The 20,371-nt window shown below is 41.8% G+C and overlaps 1 protein-coding gene across 3 annotated transcripts in view; it reads left to right on the forward strand.

The window, feature by feature from the left end:
• LOC131099441 (band 4.1-like protein 1) overlaps window positions 1-20,371 on the forward strand; it is a 58,494-nt gene that overhangs the window by 33,246 nt on the left and 4,877 nt on the right. For all 3 annotated transcript variants that reach the window (XM_058046045.1, XM_058046047.1, XM_058046044.1), the window contains 17 exons: window positions 2,040-2,144; window positions 4,697-4,739; window positions 6,909-6,984; window positions 7,302-7,520; window positions 8,089-8,176; window positions 8,248-8,400; window positions 10,297-10,394; window positions 10,883-11,058; window positions 11,134-11,363; window positions 11,597-11,632; window positions 12,920-13,069; window positions 14,252-14,338; window positions 14,535-15,908; window positions 17,676-17,726; window positions 18,387-18,743; window positions 19,057-19,185; window positions 20,283-20,336. In XM_058046045.1, the coding sequence (XP_057902028.1) occupies window positions 2,040-2,144; window positions 4,697-4,739; window positions 6,909-6,984; window positions 7,302-7,520; window positions 8,089-8,176; window positions 8,248-8,400; window positions 10,297-10,394; window positions 10,883-11,058; window positions 11,134-11,363; window positions 11,597-11,632; window positions 12,920-13,069; window positions 14,252-14,338; window positions 14,535-15,908; window positions 17,676-17,726; window positions 18,387-18,743; window positions 19,057-19,185; window positions 20,283-20,336 (3,426 nt within the window). The remainder of the gene's footprint in view (window positions 1-2,039; window positions 2,145-4,696; window positions 4,740-6,908; window positions 6,985-7,301; window positions 7,521-8,088; window positions 8,177-8,247; window positions 8,401-10,296; window positions 10,395-10,882; window positions 11,059-11,133; window positions 11,364-11,596; window positions 11,633-12,919; window positions 13,070-14,251; window positions 14,339-14,534; window positions 15,909-17,675; window positions 17,727-18,386; window positions 18,744-19,056; window positions 19,186-20,282; window positions 20,337-20,371) is intronic.

Here is a 20,371-nt window from a genome sequence, read left to right on the forward strand (position 1 = left end):
CTGCTTTAAATAAAACCACCCAAACATTTATAGGTTTTCATATTTTAATGAGGATAGCATGCAAACAATGACAGAATCGACCGTGACCGCAATGATTTTGACAAAGGATCAGATCAAATTTTATGGTGATTTTATGCAGAAATGTGAGAAATTCCAAAAGGTTCAGATATTTTGTCATACCACTGTATGGTGCATAAATATATTGTGTAAACTAAAATGTCGTACAGTAAACCTCGGATATATCGGACTCGGATATATCGGAAATTCGCTCACAACGGACAGATAAAAAAGAACCGATTTTTCTGTAATGCATTTCCAATAAAAATTCATTGCATATATCGGATTTTTTATAACGGATTTCGGACAAAATCTCCAGTCCCGTTCCAATGCATTTCCATTAAATTTCCCTGGCATATATCGGATGGCCGCATCGTTATGCTAATCTTGTTGATGTCACTGGCTATTGTCTTTCTCCTGGCTCCAGATTTAGGACAAATATAAGTGAGTGACGTCAATAATACTAGCACAGCAGTGAATGAGATCTTAACATCACTATTGGAAATAACGTAGGCCTGACGGGCGTAACAGGGCCTAGCTTAATTAACAATTTGTTATGCTCAGAGTCCAATAAAGTTAAATTCTCATTACCTTACGTCTCTTTTCATTGCCCAGTCCAGGTACATTGGAAACATAGTCAAGGAAGTGCCTTTTTATAACGGATAAAATCCGATTTACGCATATACCGGATATAAATCCGATATATGCGTAAAACGGACATTTTCCGGTATACACCAGGGCTCGACAATAACGATGTACCGATGGCCCGGGGCAAGTTAAAACAAAATTCGGGCAAGTAAATCTAATCATTAATATTCCCGTCGGGCAAGTGTACTTTGGAATGCCATACTGCCAAGAGTTTTTTTTAAGCGGTTCTTGTTGGGTGTTGGTAAACCACGGACTGCGTAATTCCGGTGGTAATTTGCAAAGCAATCCTTGCAAATCTTGAAAGGGACCAATCAGAATCGTTTATTTAGACCGCGGACCGTAATCCACAGTCCGCGTTTTACCCACACCCGTTGTTCGCGATCAACCAATCAGCGATCGTTTGACTAGGAAAACATCTATCATGGCGTCGCTGCCAACATCGTCTAATTCTGAAGGAAAACAGCAAAAAGTGATGAACCAGTGCCTCCTAAACAAGTATTTTATTAGCGGTTAGCAAATCAAATGATGGCACAGGTGAGTGAATCACATTGCTGTGACAATTTGAAGTGGTCACAATGAAACACCACCCATTAGATCCAATACCAAGTGCTGATTTTGCACAAGCTGCAAAATCTAGCGCTTCCATTTCTCTGTGGATTTTTCTCACCTTTGCTTCACAAATTATTGTTTGACCATTGAGCTTTTATTTCTGGATTAAAAACACTTTACTAGTACACAAATGTGTCTATTCAATAATGTTTCATTGTGGTGCACAACTTATAAATATCACTGCTTACTACGACTACCATGGGTAAGGTAGCATGGTAGTACTCTCATTTTATCTTTATTTGAGATTCTCATGTGATGCCACAAAAAATTACATGATATCATTATGGCAGTCTTTTCATTTTACATGGGGCAAGTTCGGGCAAGTAGTTCTCACCTTAAGGATTCCCCATGGGCAAGTCATTTTTGTTTTTAATGTAGAGCCCTGTACGCATATAACGGATTTCGCCAGTGAGAACAATTGAATCCGATATATCCGAGGTTTACTGTATTACTTTTCTTTGGTCCAAGTAATCTAAAAAAGGAAACAAATATTTCTGTGTACACATTTTTTTCAGCCACCATCAAACAAAGCTGGTCTCATTGCCAAATTTTAATAAAACTTTTATCATCATATCAATAATAACTGGCATCCACCAAGAGTCTTGAGTGTCCTTCAGCCTTGTCGTTATCTTGTCAGTGATATTTGCTATACGGCCATAGCAGTGTGCCTTGTGAGAAACACTATTGGTGAACCAAACAAGCCATTTCTACGTTGATCATTGCAGAAACACTCCAAAGGACAGACGCTGATAGACGTGGTGTGCGAGCATCTCAACTTGCTGGAGAAGGACTACTTTGGCCTAACCTTTGCAGACGCAGACACCCAAAAGGTCAGCGGGTTGCTCGCCGTAATTTTGTAATGGGTCATTTGAGTGCGAAAACATGCACCAAGAAATCAGCATTCCTCTCACTTGTTGGCTGGGTTGAGTCCCTCCAATATTCACTCTCCATCACTTTGGAATGAATGGGAAGAGGAAGTGCTTAGTCAGACTGCGTGCTGCTGATGCAAAGATTCAAATGCAAGATGCGCATTTTCAATTGAATTGGCAAATAATGTTGTTTTTGTGTTAACCCATAGACAGTAGAAATGACTTACTAACTGCTGGGTGACATTTTCTACCTGCCCAACCTAATTGGGGATAAATGAGACAAGATTTTTGCATTACTATTAAGTACAATGACAAAATACATACAAAAAGATAATATCTCACTACAAACGAGGTTAGGTGCCTGTCTGTTCCTGCCTGTTCGGAGGTGGGAGTGAGGGAGGGGCGGACAGGAAGTGATGTTGAGATTCAGAGTTGCGTTTCAGTTTGGCACGTGTTACAACCGCAACAATAGCTCACACTGGCTATTGTTACGGCTGTTGCATTTTGTGATACCATTCAAACCTGTAATAAAAGCCTGTTGTTCCTGCGATCAGGTCTGGTGCTTGTGTGTCTCACCCAACATTACAGTAACATGACTGAATGACTGTTGGATTATTTCTGCTTGAGGAATTGTGTACAGAAGCTGTGGGTATGTTTGACTTAGATCTATGCCGATAAGTAAGGGTGCACAGTGGCTTATTATGATATAATGACATAATTGACTACAGTGAGCAGAAGTGGGGGGGGGGCACTGTGTTTGTTCCCATGTTGTCTGATTGGTAGGTTGCAGGTTTTGACAGAGGCTGGTCTCCCCAGCAGGTATGTGATTGCACAACGGGCCACAGAGGAACAGCTCGCCTTTTTGAAGACAGTCCCTTTGAAATTGTAACTGTCGTTAGCATAGAGACAATTTGATAGCATGTTGAGACTTGATGCATTTAGCATGTTTGATGATTGGGGCGAAGAGCGAGGCTTTATACGGAAGTAAACTCACATGAAAGATACAAAATAAAAGTAAATGCAAAAGCACAACGTTACATTGAACTGCACTGCGACCTTACATGACCTGTATTTATAATTAAAGAACCGGATATATTTTTCGTGCAAGAGTCAGCATCTCTAAAGAAATTAATCACACAATTAACTTTTAGATGCAAGTAAAGTTTTGTATTCAAAATGTTCAGTGAAAAGAACAATCTACTGTAAAAGTTTAAAACATGTTATCGAATGTTATATGGTGAAATATTAAGGGTGTCAGGAGACGATACACGATATTGGGTCTACGAGAATGATACGAGGCGAGATTGTAACACTTTTAAAAATGTAAACGTACTGCAATTTATTAAATGAGTACTTGCTCATCACTAGACTGCATGCTAACAGCCCTGCCTCTATCTACCGAGACCACAAGGCTGTATGACTGACAAAAGGGCTCACTCTGTACATGCCGTTGTTCTACGGAATAAAGTTGCCAAGGTGCTGAAAGCAATGCACAGATTGAACCCCCATCTTGCCGGTTTGGAGGCGACAGATGAGGAAAAGCGAAACACATGGCACGTGGAAATATACTGAAGCCGGCAAAATGAGTTCATTTTTTTCAATTTATTCTGTGAATAATCATTCATTCATTCATTTTCTACCGCTTTTCCTCACGAGGGTCGCGGGGGGTGCTGGAGCCTATCCCAGCTGTCTTCGGGCGAGAGGCGGGGTACACCCTGGACTGGTCGCCAGCCAATCACAGGGCACATATAGACAAACAACCATTCACACTCACATTCATACCTATGGACAATTTGGAGTCGCCAATTAACCTAGCATGTTTTTGGAATGTGGGAGGAAACCGGAGTACCCGGAGAAAACCCACGCATGCACGGGGAGAACATGCAAACTCCACACAGAGATGGCCGAGGGTGGGGATTGAACCCTGGTCTAGCTGTGAGGTCTGCGCGCTAACCACTAGACCACCGTGCCGCCCTCTGTGAATAATCAATTAATTTATTTTAAGTCTAGCGGCCAGGATAGTTTTTTTTCTTGTCACGTTTTAATCTTGTCCTCCAAAATATATAAACAAAATATTTGGCAAAAGCACACCTAATAATACAATATTTTAAATCTGCAATAGAGAATATGTGTTCAATTTCCAGTGTGAGTGTGTAGTGCATCTAAATACCAGGATTTACAGCCAGGGTTACTTTGGGTCAATATACCCTGATGAGATCCTCCAGCAGCCAAATAATAAACGGTGCCACCGGCTGGCAATATAGCTTGCTGCATGATCAAATACGATAAGAGCAGCAGGGTAAAGAGGAGCCATTTGCAACACAATAAAGAAACAGATGCTCCGTCAAATTGTCTCTGTGCACGTTTTAACTGCTCAGCAGCGGAGGCCTCACTGGCTTTATTTAACCGTAGAAAGATTCTTTCATTAGCGACACCGACGGAAATGAAAGGAAAATGTGTCATCAGTGTTTGCAATTGTCTTCCTTGTGTCAATTCTGCCTTCTGTCTTCCAGAACTGGTTGGACCCCTCCAAGGAAATCAAGAAACAGATGCGCAGTGAGTGTCTTCTGGAGATGGCAGGATAATAGATATTTTACTTTTAGTCAAACCGCACTGTACAATTTGTTAACACATTTCATGTCCACACGCCATTCTTCTCATTCACACTTACCAGCCTCGTTGTGTCTGAATAACTACGGAATCTAACAAAATCCAATACATGAGCTTTTTTTTGAAAATGTAAATTCAGACAATCCTCAATATTTGCGGTTGTTACGTGCAGAGACCATCTGCAAATGGCAAATAAATGCAAGCAATTGAGACAGCTGATTTTTGATGCTAGGATGCTACATCAAGACACGACTGTTAGCGTTCTTTTGCAATTGTGGATCAGTATTTGCAGTAAAAGTCTATCCATCCGTTTTCTGGACCTCTTATGGTGCTATCCCGACAATTTAGAGACTCAGGCATGTACCATATTTTCTGGACTGTAAGTCGCTCCGGAGTATAAGTTGCACAAGCCCTAAAATGCATAATTAGGTAGAAAAAAACATTTTTTGCGGGTAATTTATTTTTAACTACTTAACAAAACAGACATTACGTCCTCTTGGAAGGCAAGTTCTAACATTAATAAAAGAATAGAGAACAGGCTGAATAGGTGTAAGATATGCTAACAAAATGCTTATTATTCAGCTACACAAAAAATAAACAAAAACAGAAAAGGTGTCCAGTGTTTATGTAACATAAACAGTTTTTTCATTTATAAGTCGCTCCGGAGTATAAGTCGCAGGAACAGCCAACCTATGAAAAAAAGTGCGACTTATAGTTCCGGAAAATACGGTTTATTTTTGGAAAGTGGGAGGACAGGGAGGACCGTCCACACAGCTTTCAGATCAAAACGATGAAGTATTTCATTGTTTTTGCCTTTCATTCCCACGGCGATAGCCTTCACGATATCTTTTTAAGAATGGCTTCCAGACTGGAACAAATTTGTACATACAGGATAAATCACAGATGATTAGAATTAGAATTTAATTTTTTTCCTGATTATGTCACACTTGTCTCGGTTCCAAATACAAAATAGAATTCGACAACAAGGAAGAAACCATTACGTATGGATTGGGATACAACATCCAGATTTGATACTGGATTGCAGTACACATTCCCAGCATTGACAGGACACGTGTTTGACCACAGCTAATGCTCTAACACAGGGGTGCTCATTAAGTCGATCGCGAGCTACCGGTCGATCACGGAGGTGGTACTGGTCGATCGCTGGTCGATCGCGGCGTGACATTAAAAAAATATCATCCCAGCATCAATGCCGTCGCTTGATTGATATACAGGGCAGCCATTCAGATGACAACTGAATGTTGCCCTTCGGGCGACCAATCAAATCAAACAACGTCTCTAAGTGCAGCAGAACTTACGATGTCAGCCTATCATCCATCCCCGTTACTTGATTGACATACAGGACAACCAGTCAGATGACAACTGAATTTTGACCTTTAGGTCACCGCTCATGCGTAAACAACGATGCAAAGTGCTAAGCTAGTCGGCGAATTGCGTCAGATTTTAAAGCCCTCGCTAAAGTTTATGGTCACTAAAATGAGTGAAGGAGCTGGACCAAGTAAAAAGGCAAAAACTGGACCAAGTAAAAAGGCAAAAAACATATCACTTCCATACGGATATGGAATATTATACGGATATTATGATACGGATATTATCCATGACTGATAAACATTTGGAAGTGTGCTTGAGGCTGGCTATCAGCAGCTACTGTCCGGACTATGCATCCCTGGCTGGTTCAATTCAGTGCAAGTCATCAAAGTAAACTCAGGTAATTACAAAAAATGTTAATAGTTAATTATGTGTGTTTTGCAATATTGGCTCATTTGGTTATGTAAGGTACATCAACATACATTGTACGTACAAATAATCCTCAATACATTTGAAAATAAATAGATGTTTTGCATTTTTGTAGTGGGTAGATCATTTTGACTCGGTCATTTTAAAAGTAGCTCGCATGCTGAAAAAGTGTGAGCACCCCTGCTCTAACAAGTGCTGTTGGTTTGGTAGATGGAGAGGGTCGAATGAATTACAGCCCTTGTATTGGATCTAATTCTAGTATACATGTGTACCAAGTGTCAGGGGAGTGTACATCCTTTCTTTTTTTCTAGGACAGACATGACAGCTATAAGCTTTCAGCTCTCGTTCTCTCTGCAGACTGTCTCTGGCACTTTGCCTTTGCCGTCAAGTTCTACCCTCCAGACCCCTCTCAGCTCACCGAAGATATTACCAGGTAGAGTATAAAGCACACAATCAAACGGCATCGACTGCCAATATGAATTCAGTCATATGTCACTTCTGCCAATTGCTTGCCATTTTTAATTTTCCTCAATATTTTGTCTTCATGTAGAAGTACCGTAACAATTTCCATGGTATATTTGCTCTCACGTCAAAGCAAACCGAATCCCTCGCTCCTTTAAGGATTAGACCTGGAATGCTGCTAACAGCCGGGGATTTACTCTGCTCAATACGTGCCGGAGCTTGCCTTTCCTCAGCCTTGTTTGACTTCCAAAGCTCTCCTCTCCTCCCCTTTTTTTTTTCATCTGACAGATACTACCTATGTCTGCAGCTGAGGGATGACATGCTGTCAGGTCGTCTGCCGTGCTCGTTTGTCACCCACGCCCTGCTGGGTTCCTATACGGTTCAAGCAGAGCTCGGCGACCATGATCAGGATGAGCACGGCTCCGACTATGTCAGCGATTTCCATTTTGCACCCAATCAAAGCCGCGAGCTGGAGGAGAGAGTGATGGAGCTCCATCGGAACTACAAGTACGACTCCACACGCCGGCGTATCGATCAGATTTTTTTTATCCACCAGACATCAAATCTCTAATCTCCATTTTTTTAATGACTTTTTCACGTTATTTCAAAATATTTCATCACACCGTCTTGCCATCTTTGTTTGAGATAAAGTTAAGGATTTTGTTTTGAAAACCGAGTATTTTTAAGCATGAAATGCTATTTTCAAGCAGAGACACACTATGATATGTAGTATTCTACACTGATCACGGGTGTCAGTAATATTACATTATGTTGTAAAAATGTACGTATGTATGTAAAAAATGAACAATAACAAGGAACTCAAGCATTAGTCTATACTATATCTTATTTTCTATTATTACCATATTGGGTAATATGACTGTAAAGGCGACTATAGGGGTATTATTTCATGTCTAGAGGTCTCTAATAGTGTTAAAAACGTATTTAGAAAGTCATAAACAGTTTCTATTTTCTATGAATCCTACATTGTGGGTATTCCCTTACCACAGTTGGATCTGGGACTGTTTAACCGTGATAACGAAGGATTCCTGTATGTTTACCAATTTTCTACCCACAGGGGTATGACTCCAGCGGAGGCGGAAATTAACTTCTTGGAGAATGCAAAGAAATTGTCCATGTACGGGGTGGACCTACACCATGCTAAGGTTAGCCGCATGAACCTATGAATACCAGAAGTAAACAATTTGAGACTTTTGCTGTCTGTTTTCCATTGCAGGATTCGGAAGGCATCGACATAATGTTGGGTGTCTGCGCCAACGGCCTGCTGGTGTACCGTGACAGGCTGAGGATCAACCGCTTTGCTTGGCCGAAGATCCTTAAGATCTCCTATAAGAGGAGCAACTTCTATATTAAGATACGACCCGGAGAGGTATACCTCCTGCTGAATAACGACAAAGGCTCCAATGATATTCATCAGTGTCAAAAACCCTTCTCCAGTGACTCGAGTAGCCTGACAACATCACTCAGTGTCACCGTGTCACTTCAAAAAATGTGTGTCTCCATACATCCCCAGCAGATGGCTCATGATCAAATCATTCACCAATTACTAATTGATTTGCTCCTCCGTAAGGCAGCACTATTGATTTTCCTCCCCGCTGAGCATCACTGTGTTAGACCGCCTCCATCACGCCCCGATCTAGTGACAGCCGCACAGGGAGCCTGTGACTGGGCCAAATAAAGAGTCCCTTCAAGAGAGGGTGGCAGCTGCGCTCAGGAAAACTCTCTCTCCCAAACCCTGAACATGCATCATGTTTGGTATATTTTATAGAAATATTTTTACATTTGATGAATGTAGGAGAATGAAAAAAAACACCACTGAATATCAACAATCAACAATTAGAAGTGCAACACTAAAAGAAAAATCAGCATCCAGGTCACAGATTGAGTGTATTAGCTTCTCATAGAAGGCCTTGACACACACACACTCACATAGCACAATCAGAGTTGCACACCACTTACATATGACTGGTGGAAAAATACTAGAAAGAGGCAGACACATACTAGATTCTTAACACTCACTTCCACACAAACTTAACTTTATATTTTATTCACAGCTGTCAAAAATAGCATATTTATAGCGGTAACTAATTGATTTCATTAATTACGTAATGCATGTGCATGTTCATCATCATCATCATCGTTCACACCTCTCTGTGATGATGGCAGACGGTGTCCCCACAGAGTCACACACAGTCTGGCTTTTTTTAAATAACTTTATTCTGACCTGAATACATCAAGAGCAGTGTAATTCCAACACCATATGGAGTATGTATTTCCAACTTGCGAAAACGACAATTCCCCATAGTCGGTAGACGACAGCGGGGTGCATTCATGGACACGCCAAAAAAAGTCCTCATTATGCATATATACATATGTGTGGTCTAAATAAACAGAAAGACAAAAGAAAAAAAAGTAACTAATGTATCTTTTACTGAGGAAGTACAACTCAGAAAATACATTTGTACTCAAGACATGTGAATTCTATTGAAATGCAGATCCTCATGGATCGTAATAACTCGGTAAAAAGTGCAATTCAAATTTTATGCTATATTAGAGAGACTATCCATCCATTCATTTTCCATACTAGGATCACAGGGGTATGCTGGAGCCTACATTAGCGAGACGAGTGTAAATAGATTTTCAGACGTGTGCAGTCTTTTAGCTTGAGTGTAATTTTCAGTTCACTGGAGCTATTAAAGGGCAGCACGGCGGTTGAGTGGTTAGTGCGCAGACCTCACAGGTGGGAGACCAGGGTTCAATTCCACCCTCGGCCATCTCTGTGTGGAGTTTGCTTGTTCTCCCCGTGCACGCGTGGGTTTTCTCCGGGTACTCCGGTTTCCTCCCACATTCCAAAAACATGCTAGGTTAATTAGCGACTCCAAATTGTCCATAGGTATGAATGTGAGTGTGAATGGTTGTTTGTCTATATGTGCCCTGTGATTGGCTGGCCACCAGTCCAGGGTGTACCCCGCCTCTGGCCCGAAGACAGCTGGGATAGGCTCCAGCACCCCCATGACCCTCATGAGGAAAAGCAGTAGAAAATGAATGAATGAATGGAGCTATTAATCCATACAAATACATCCTATCAGTTATTTTTTATTCAGAAAATATTGTAAAAATTGGCATATTTCACATGTTGATTAATCAGGATTAATTTCAAAATGGTGATTAATTGGATGACTTTCTTTAATCACTTGACAGCCCTAATTTTATTTGTTAAACGGCTCAACTTCCACTCACTTTGTTCCTTTGTTCCCCCCTCCAGTATGAACAGTTTGAAAGCACTATTGGTTTTAAGCTTCCCAACCACCGAGCTGCCAAAAGGCTGTGGAAAGTCTGCATTGAGCATCACACCTTCTTCCGGTAAGTATCAATATTATTCCTCCGTCCTGGAAACGCTTGGTTTGCTGATCCGATTAGTAAAGCAAACCAAGCGTTTTCATTATAGTGCATTTTATTCTTCACTTTCCTGCATTGTGTCATGTGACTGTAGTATCTTGGGATATTCCTCAAGGCAATTACCAGTAATATTAAAGTATGGCAATGAAAGGAGGACTGTGGAAAAGGTACGAGATGAAAAAATGACTCTTAAAGTACCAAAGTTCTTTTATTATAAATTGAGTAACATTCTAGACCTGATGAACACGACTGGCCTAAACCACAAAGGAAATTAAAGAATCTGCACTTTTCATAAAATACAATATGCAGTTTAAAAGGGGTTTGGCTTGGGAGTCGAAATCCGCTGGGAAAACCGGACTTGATTTCCAGCTCCAGTGCCCCTTTTGTTCCGCTGCCTTTCGGCAAGGGATATAATAAGAAAAGTTTTCGGAATAAACTTTCTGCCTTAACAGGTTGGTTTCTCCCGAGCCTCCTCCTAAGGGCTTCTTGGTGATGGGTTCAAAGTTCCGATACAGCGGAAGAACGCAGGCTCAAACCAGACAGGCCAGCGCTCTCATAGACAGGCCCGCTCCACACTTTGAACGATCCACCAGCAAGAGATACCTGCTGTCGAGAAGTTTGGATGGAGGTACTAGCCGCTGGTGCCATTAGCTAGGATTGTGTGCTTTTACCGTTGAGACAATTCAGCTCTCGTTACCACCAGAGTTCTCCCGGCCGGTGTCAGCCATGTGTGAGAATCACGATGGCCTCTTCCACCACAGCGTGAGCGAGCAGCGTCATCTCCACAGCCCATCCGTGGATGAGCAGGAGACTGAGCTGGAGCCCAGTTTGGAACAAGACGAGGAAGATTTGGACCAGGAGCAGGGCCAGGACACGGAAAGAGATGAAAACCAGGATGGAGATGTTACTCCCAGCAAGAAGAAAGAAATTATGGTACCTCAGAATTACTTTTGACTTGAATTTTCTTTCAACAAAGTTTGAAATACACTTCTAAGGCTTAATGCCTTGCTTTGCTATTTGCTAACTCTTTCCTTCCACTTCTGTTTCTACTGCAGCGCTCATTAATCCCACTTTATGGTGTTCTCACCATGCTGAAAATTTTTAACTCAGGCCAAATCTTCTGTCCCTAACGTTGGTTTTCTTGTTTTTTTCCTGCTGGCCAAAAGGATGAGGCTGTATCGCCAGTTGGCAGTAAACAGGAGGTACATAGCCTGGTCATTTGGTCTCTGCCTGTCTGCCTGCTTGGGGGTGCTGCCATTTGGGGTCTTCCAATTAAAGCACTTTGGAGCCCCACCAAAACAATTTGTGTTACAGAGCCCTTAGAATTGTCATCATCAAAATCTTCTCACGGTGCCATTTTTGCACCAAATTGGCCTGTATCTCTTCCTTTTCTCTGTTGCTTTTCTTGCTCCCATCTGCTGGAGGGTTTTTCATTTGCATCCCAGGTTATATACATGTACTACATTTACCGTACATATGATGTGTTACCTCATAACGTGTCACTTGGGATGCATTTCATAACATATTATATGTAAAAACATGTGGCGGAAATTAGCCTTTCTATGTATCGGCATGCCGTCTACCGTTTCCACATGCATTCCCCGACCTTGCACTCTTTGCTCCTTTCAACTATCATACTATCATCCATTGTCCTTCCGCATCCCAGCTGTGTCAATTGGAGCAGGACGCCACTCCCAGGCAAAAACAGGAGGTACCGAGCCCTGTCTGCAACGCTCGCGCTCTCTCGGTGCTGCATTACGTTTTGTGTGCATGCAATTTTTGCACGCTTCCACTTTTACACAGCGACTGGTCGGCTATGATAACAATATACTGGTACTTACACTTTTGTAGATTTGAACTCTGTTGGAAATAGTTTTCGTTAGCTTGAGGCGAGAACCATCTCTGACAAGGTGACTGTATCGCCAACTTACACTGCCTGGCCGAAAAAGGAGTCACATGGTTATATTTCACTGGACCGCCGTGATCTTTGATTATTATTATTATTATCGTTATTATTATCGTTTCCACAAGTATCTGCAGTTTCACAATGGAGTTTGTGTCCAGAGTTGCATCTGTAGGCTTTACGCTTCACTAAGTGTAAGGCCAATAGGCTTAGAGACACAAAGTCAATGAAACAAAATGCATACCTGAAGTGAAGAGAATAATAGAAGCATATTTAATGGTCAAAAGTATGAAAAATGTGGACATATTCATAGAACTGTTGCAGCAACTGTAACCCTATTTGCTTAGTTAAGTCCAGGTGGTGGCAATTTTTTTTGGCCAGTTAGCATTTGTGTGTAAATTCTCCAAGTATGCACACAAAATATAGAATATCTAGCAGTATTTTTCTTGCATACTTTGAGATTCACATAATGTCCATGTGCATGCACAAATCTACAATGCAACTGCAAATGCTGTCATGGCCGTCCGATGTAAGCTTATCTCCTTTGCCCTTCTTTGTCTCCCTCCCTCCGCATCATGCCCCCCAGTTTCTGGATAAGTCACAGGATGTCTTGCTAAAGCACCAAGCCAGTATCAATGAGCTGAAGCGAGCCCTGAGGGAGCCCAACAGCAAGCTGATGAGCCGTGAGAAGCGTCTGTCAGCAACCTCGCCACCCGGCACACCAGATAAAAAAGCTGTGAGTTGGAAATAAGGCTGTTTTTAACACCATTTTTGACACACTGTCAATATTTCAAATTCAGTGACCTTTGATCTATTTTTTTTTCCTGTCAAAGCTTATTCATATTCCAGTCTGGCCACTTTCTGGCAGCACATATTTTTGTCTCTTGAGAAATCCTTGTCAATTTTTTTCATCTCTCTATTGTCATTGAATAATTCAGGATGTATTTTGGTTTCCTGTATGCAGTTCAAACTGACATCTGATTGGCACAATTACACGGTATAAACACGGGCCTTTTCTCCAATTTACACACAAATTGAATGATTAAGACGTGTGGAGTCTTTTGTCAATATAGTGTTACATTTCACAGCATATAACTAACTGTCTTTGTGATAAAGTACCTTATCAGGTATTATATCTGTGCTACTCTTGGAGGATCTGGACAGTATTTCAGAAGTACCTGAATGTGACTGACAAGTGTCCTTGAGCGAGACAGTCAACTTCTAAGTGCCCCTGATTCCTCAGTCATTCCTCAGTCATTCCTCAGTCATCAGTGACTGATGAACGTTGATGCAAAAGTGACAAGCGTGACCGTGTTGGAACACTTTGTGCTGGTTTTTGACTTCGGATGTGACATTGTACTGGGGAGCCCTTTCGCAAGTGACCTTGTTTGCGCTGGTCTGTACTTTGTGTTTGAGAGCACATTTGGACAGTTTTGTTGTCATTATTGGTTTGTCTCCAGAAAATAATTCAGATTGGTCGAGAATGAGTTTATCCCCGCGGAATATCAAACATTTTTTTACAGCAGGAAATGTAATCTATTTTGTATCTTGTTATTCTACTGGCGAGCACTGGGCAACGTTGCTCATGGAGAATGTTCCTAACTGTCGAAAACAGGCCAAAGTCATTCAGAGGAACTCATACGTATGATGGCTTTGGATAAAATGGTTATGGTTTATTTGTTTCAAACATGCAAAGTAGTTGTGTGCATTTCCAATGATTTAGGCTTGTTATTTTGGAAAGTGTCAAGGACTCAGAGTAGCATGTCAAAGTTGTTTCGGTTTCCGGATAATATCTAGCACTAAACGTTTTTGCATAATTTTTCTCTTGCATGAGTCTGGTTTACTACGTATATTCCAACCCAGCCAAAGTACTAATGGCTGTTCTTCCATCTCTTTCAACCGTTCTCTTGCCGGCCAGTTGGGAGGCCGAGCGGTGGCAGCAGACCCCATTAACAGCCTCTTTGTTGAGGGGTTCATCCAGAAGAATCTGGCGACTTCACCTGAGGTTGAATATTTCTCCGATTTTCCTCTTTCGTGATGATGTGTCACCATTCATAACATCACAATCCTATGATAAAATCCGCAACATTTTGTCTGTATCTGAATGCATGTTCCCCAAAATGTCATCAATCATGGAGATTCTATGACTTGTTGCAGTTATGCTGGGCATGTCTAACTTTGTTTAATCTATACCAACGTAGGGCTCTGAGGAGTGGGTATTGATTGAAAAACAAGACCATGACTGGAAAGTGAAGGAAAATAACTCTCCCACATCTGATTCCTCCTGGGAGAAAAAACAACAGGAAAAAGTGATACACAATGCCAAGATGATGCATATTGAGGTGACAGGGTCTGACAGAAAAGAAATGAAAAGCCACATTGATGAATTTCCATCAACAAAAACAGCCAGAGAGTCGGCTATGTTTTCTGAGCAGCGGCCCACTAGCAAAGGTCGTTTTGAGATTCAATTATTGGCAAATGCGGACTTATCTCAAGACAAATCTCCAAGAAAACCGTCTGAAGCTTCAAGCTCTGCGCCAAAGGACAACAAGACCGAGGTCTCGCACCAGATGAAGGAATATACGGGTTCAAAGTCGAGAAAAAAGAGGAGACCCCAGAGCCTAAACGTCGGAATACCTCCAGACCTTGTATCTGGGAAAGGAGAAAGCGATTCGACTGCAGAGGAAAACGAGGACTCGGATGATAATTCGGATAAAACATCCGAAACAGGATATTATTGTCAATCGGTAGCAGCGGAGATGGTGAAAGTTAACCGGGAAGCAGAAAAGACTGAGACCTTCTGGGGCTATGAAGAGGGCAAAGAGAACCAAGTGTCAGGAGAATGTCAGGGTGTTTTCAGTGAAGATACAGAACAACCTAAAGGAAGTCGGAACCAGGTTGGCCCGGCAGAAATAAACGGACCTGGAAAAGTCGACACTGACATCTCATTTTCCGGTATAAAAGGGGAGGGTGTAATTAAGATAAGGGGAAAGGGCTTCATTGACAATAAAGAGCTAGCAGAGGTAAAACTGCGACAGGTCAGGACGCATGAGAGAAAGATAAGTAGCTCCGGAGCGGAGGATATCGAAGGTCTCCTGGGAGACAGACGTCAGAGAACTTCTCTCCACCGGTTGTCAGGCGGCCATCAGTCGGAAATAACCAGGATTGTTCCTCTCAAACCAGAGCGGTCAAAGAGCATAGCGTGTAAGGATGACAGGGACAAGACCGGACAGGCTGAGCTCACACGTAATATAAGACGAGAATACCGCTGGTCGGTTGGCTCTCCAGATGGAACCTCGGACCTCAACTGGACTGACGTCTCCACGCTCCATCCGGCATTTGAAACTGATGTGGAAAGCATCACGAAGCAAGAGCATTCTGATGATAGCTACCAGCCCTGCAGAGGGTCCTCAGAAAGTCAGATTTTTACCTCAAAGAACTCATCGCTTCCTAAAATGATTCCTCCGGCTCCACCGGTGAAAACGCAGAAGGCCAGAGAATCAGGACTCATACTACGCAACAGCCGGAATGCGGTCAGAGAGCCGAAGCTCGAAGCAGCCAAGAAGAGACTTTCGGTAACTGTTGGTGTTATTATTCAGTCATTGGAAGTTTAGCATCGCATGAGCTTCAGGCTTGCATGGCATTTTTACTTTCCCCCTTTTTCAGTGCCTTTCAAGCGCATCCATCTTTACTTTAATGTGAAGCGTTGTTGGTCGCCCATCTTGGTACCGATGTGCCGATGTCTTGCGTAACTTGCATGACGGCAGTTCGACCTTTGGATTTTGACTCTGTTTGCATTGTCGGAGAAAAGGCTCATATTTTATTGCTCTACTGGGTTTTTCATTTTCCATGTCATTGTCACGCTGGATCACCATATTATTTGCATTCTATTTGCATATTGTCCCAAACAAAAAAGCAAAAATGTGCCTAAGATGAAGTAAAAAACATTTCTATTCATTAATCACACAAAACTACCAAGTTGAATGATGTGTTAAATTGGTTATGGCACAGTTCACTGAAGAATATTAAATGGAATCAAGATTAAAAAAAATATTTTGCAGAGAGGTATTTGTTAATCTTTCTGTTTACCTGGATAAAACGCTCATGTACTGTACTCTACTCCCATTACTTCCACATTACTGTACTATGTACTACTGCGATACATTGACTCCCTGTGAGTCAATGTAAACAACCCCACAGGCAAGCATCAACCAAATCAGGATCAAACTGGAATCAAACCATGTGAGAAAGTATGGCTCTACTGTAGCTGATTGATTAGTCAACTTATTGGATGACACTTCCTGTTGGACATTAGTAGCACCGTTTTTGACATGTGGTCTTGTCTTTTGGAATCATTCTCTCGGTATGAATGTGAGTGTGAATGGTTGTTTGTCTATATGTGTCCTGTGATTGGCTGGCGCACCAGTCCAGGATGTACCCCGCCTCTCGCCCAAAGACAGCTGGGATAGGCTCCAACACCCCCCGCAATCCTCGTGAGGATAAGCGGTAGAAAATGAATGAATGAAATGAATCATTTTTTTTAAGGATATATACACCCCATAAAAATAAAGGCAAAAACCATCCCAGATTTTGATGAATAAAATATTAAATTTGAAATCTGGGCAGATTGGTGGTGTGGTGGTTAGCACGTCTAACTCATTATCAGAAGATCCAGCTTTGGATCACTTCTGGGACATCTTTGTGTGAAGTTAGCATGCATGGTTTCTGTGAGTTTTTTCTGGATAGTCTTGGTTTTTTCCCACATTGAAAAAACACGCATGTTCGACTATTTAGAGACTCTAAACTGTCTGTAGCGTGAATGTGAGCGTGAGTGCGCTACCAGGTTGAAGCAGACAAACAACTCGTTAAGGTCTGCAGTGGTACCTAACACCCACTTGAATGGTGCCAGGCTTTACGCACAGGCGCCATATTTGGACGGCGTTCATCCTTGTTCCATTTTCAGAGATTTGGCTTTTTTTTTCTGAGGTTGGCCCTCTTGTGCTCCCCTGCACCTTTTCTGGTATACTGACCAGTACCTAATGACCACGAATGTATCATCCCGGAGGATGTGAACAAACTTCGCTGGCCATTTTGATATCTTTGAAGTGCATTCCCTTAATTTTCTACAGAATTCTTTTTCATTCATGCCCAATTTTGCTGTTGGGTACGTGCATATTGATTTGCTCCATGTGCATTTCTTCACCAAACTTTAGGTTTACTTTGTGTTCATCCACAAGTGAACTGGGTCCCAGTCACAGTGATGGAATGCATGTTTGTTTAGGGGGCCTCAATCAACGTCCGCTTGTCTTTAAAAGTGCTCTTTCTTCTGCTTCCACCTGCAGGAGCCAGTCCCTGCACCCTTTGTTTGTGATGAGCCATTCACTGATTCCAAGGTTGTTCATTTGTATTCAAAGCCATTCTCACTCACTCCGCCCTTCATTGCTACCCCTTACGGTAAAATTGCATGAGTTTGAAATAACGACTCCTTTTTCGGAGGCTAAAATTACTTAAAATGTGTTGCTTTTTCGAGATGAGCTTGAATTGAATGTGTGGGTTCAAAGGAGTCCCGTATTTGTTTTCACTGAAGTTAAAATCATGTCACTATTTGTAAAAAATTTAACTATTTGTGATACATTTATTTGAAACAAAAGCTTAATTTTAATGTATTATTTGTACGGGATCTGATTTGGCTACAGAATTTTTATTTATTTACCAGCTTGAAGTGATTTGGAATTTTCAGCATTTAAAGTGGTACATCAATAAGGATCTAATTTCATAATGGGGGATTTTTCTTTCATAACCATTGTACTCAATCAAGATTGAGTTTGAGCTCAAGGAACCGTAGAGGCAATTTGGATTCAATTATTCACACACTTCAAACGAACCTTCACAGTGCCTGTCTCATCTCTTAAATAATGACTGAATGGATGGTGAACGTACCAACACGCGTGAACCTCTCAAGAAAATTGCATCCATCCCATTTCATAGCATCTCCACCATGAGTCTGCGGTTACGTTATCTAAGAGCGGACCCTGTGTCTGTACCCCTCCCAGAAGGAGCTGAGTGACAGCAAGCCCGAGGCAATTGTAACTCCCGAGGAGGAACAGGAGCGGGATAATTTGGGCTGCATAAGACAGCCCCACTTGGGCATTGAACGCAAGTGCTCCAGCATGACAGTCAGCTCCACATCGAGCCTAGAGGCTGAGGTCGACTTCACCGTCATCACAGACCTCCATCCTTGCATGGACGACATGGCTAAAGGCTTGTCCGACTCAGGAGCCAAGGAGAGGCAGCCCGAGGTGGCACGGGAGGACTTTGAAGAAACGTCCAGGTTCTACTCGGCGTGTCTCATGGGCTCAAGGGACAAATCTCCCATAGAGAAACCCCCTGAAGAGGGACTCTTTCATGAGGTAGACGGATGAATGTTTTCATCCTTTGTCTGCATTCCCTCACGGATTCATCCTACCTTTCATCATTCGTTTTTCATCTTCTTTGAATTTTGGAGCGTTTTGTCAGTGTTTTCGTTGGGGTTGATTTGTGGAGCCGCCGTTATATTTTCTTTCCACTGCATAACCCATTTCATTATTATTTCATCAGCCATTCTTTTTTGGAATTGCAATAAATCCCTGATTTTTAAAATATTCTCTCAGTTTTTCATGAATATATACACTCGGTCAGACTCATTGTGAAGCAGAACTTGACTCTTGACATTGTTTTTCACAGCCGCCTGTGGCAAAGAGAGACGCCAGCGCTGTGAGTATGGCCCAGATGCTTAAAAGGGCCGACTCCAAGACGGAGTCTCACACCAATGGATCGGAGGTTCAAATGAATACCATCAACGTCTCACCACAGGTAAATCAACAATGCTGTTATACAATCTGTGTTTTACTATTTTATTACTACTTTTCTCCGGTGCTGATTCGTTGCTTTGCTCCCTGATAAATACACATGAATATAAACATAGTATATGGGAGTGTTGCTGACTGAATGCCCTCAAAAGTGCTACTTTATCTTTGTAGTTGTGTGTATCTGCAGCAACCAGAGGATGACGTCATGTATTGGCAACATGTCTTGTGTTGATATTATTGCACCAGCAGAGGGAGACAACACCTTTGTTCCTCAGCAATAGCACAGGGACATTGACTGCTGCAGGATGCAAACAACTGTATTGAGTAATGTCCTGGCATTTCTTGTACTCCATATACATAGAACATAGATACATAGATCTATATGTCTATAAAAGACACAATATGGGCATAATACCTTGATTTTAACCATAATTTGCTCTGAGCAAAGATAATGCTCAGTTTATTCACACAGTTAGAGAGCCATATGTATTAGAGAACCACTGTACCATACTTGCGGTAATATTTGTAATATTTCTACTTCTGCCACAGAACTGTAAAGGCAATTGAATCATTAGAAACACTTCTCTGACCTTTGCTTAATTGAAGTTAGGCTCAAGATGCATGGGGGTCACAGGATTACATCCGAAGCACATCAAACCATCTTTTGCTCATGTTGGTTGTGGCTGATGTTTAGAAGCCAAAGAGCAATACGTCCTTTTTTGATTGCATGGTGTTTAGTAGTAGTATGTCTGGAAACTTGAAGTTAGTGTCAATTTATGAGGCATTTCTGGATTTCGGACTTTCACAAAGATAAGATGACCCTGTCAAGTTCTTGATCCGCGGCGCAGCTATGAAAGGGTTTTTTTTTTATTCATCAGAGAGGAAAGAATTCTGCAAGCATCCACTTTAGTTGACATCAATTGCCTTCAAGGTGTGTTTTGCTGAACTCTTCAGTGCATCCCATTATTTTTAAAAAAGACAAAATGTATTCCCTCAAATAAATTCTGTTCTACCTGTTGGTCTTGCAACTGCTTTGGGCTTCTTCAGTTGTATGATATTTTATTTTCTATGTCTGATGACACATTTTTCTCCTTCTTACAGAAGCGCTCCTTCACACAAGAGGCCCCAGTCAGCCTGAAAGAAAATGGATCACCTGTAAGTGATTGATAAAGATACTGTTGAATGTATCA

The sequence above is a fragment of the Doryrhamphus excisus genome, chromosome 1, assembly GCF_030265055.1.
Source record: "Doryrhamphus excisus isolate RoL2022-K1 chromosome 1, RoL_Dexc_1.0, whole genome shotgun sequence".
Lineage (NCBI taxonomy): Eukaryota > Metazoa > Chordata > Actinopteri > Syngnathiformes > Syngnathidae > Doryrhamphus > Doryrhamphus excisus.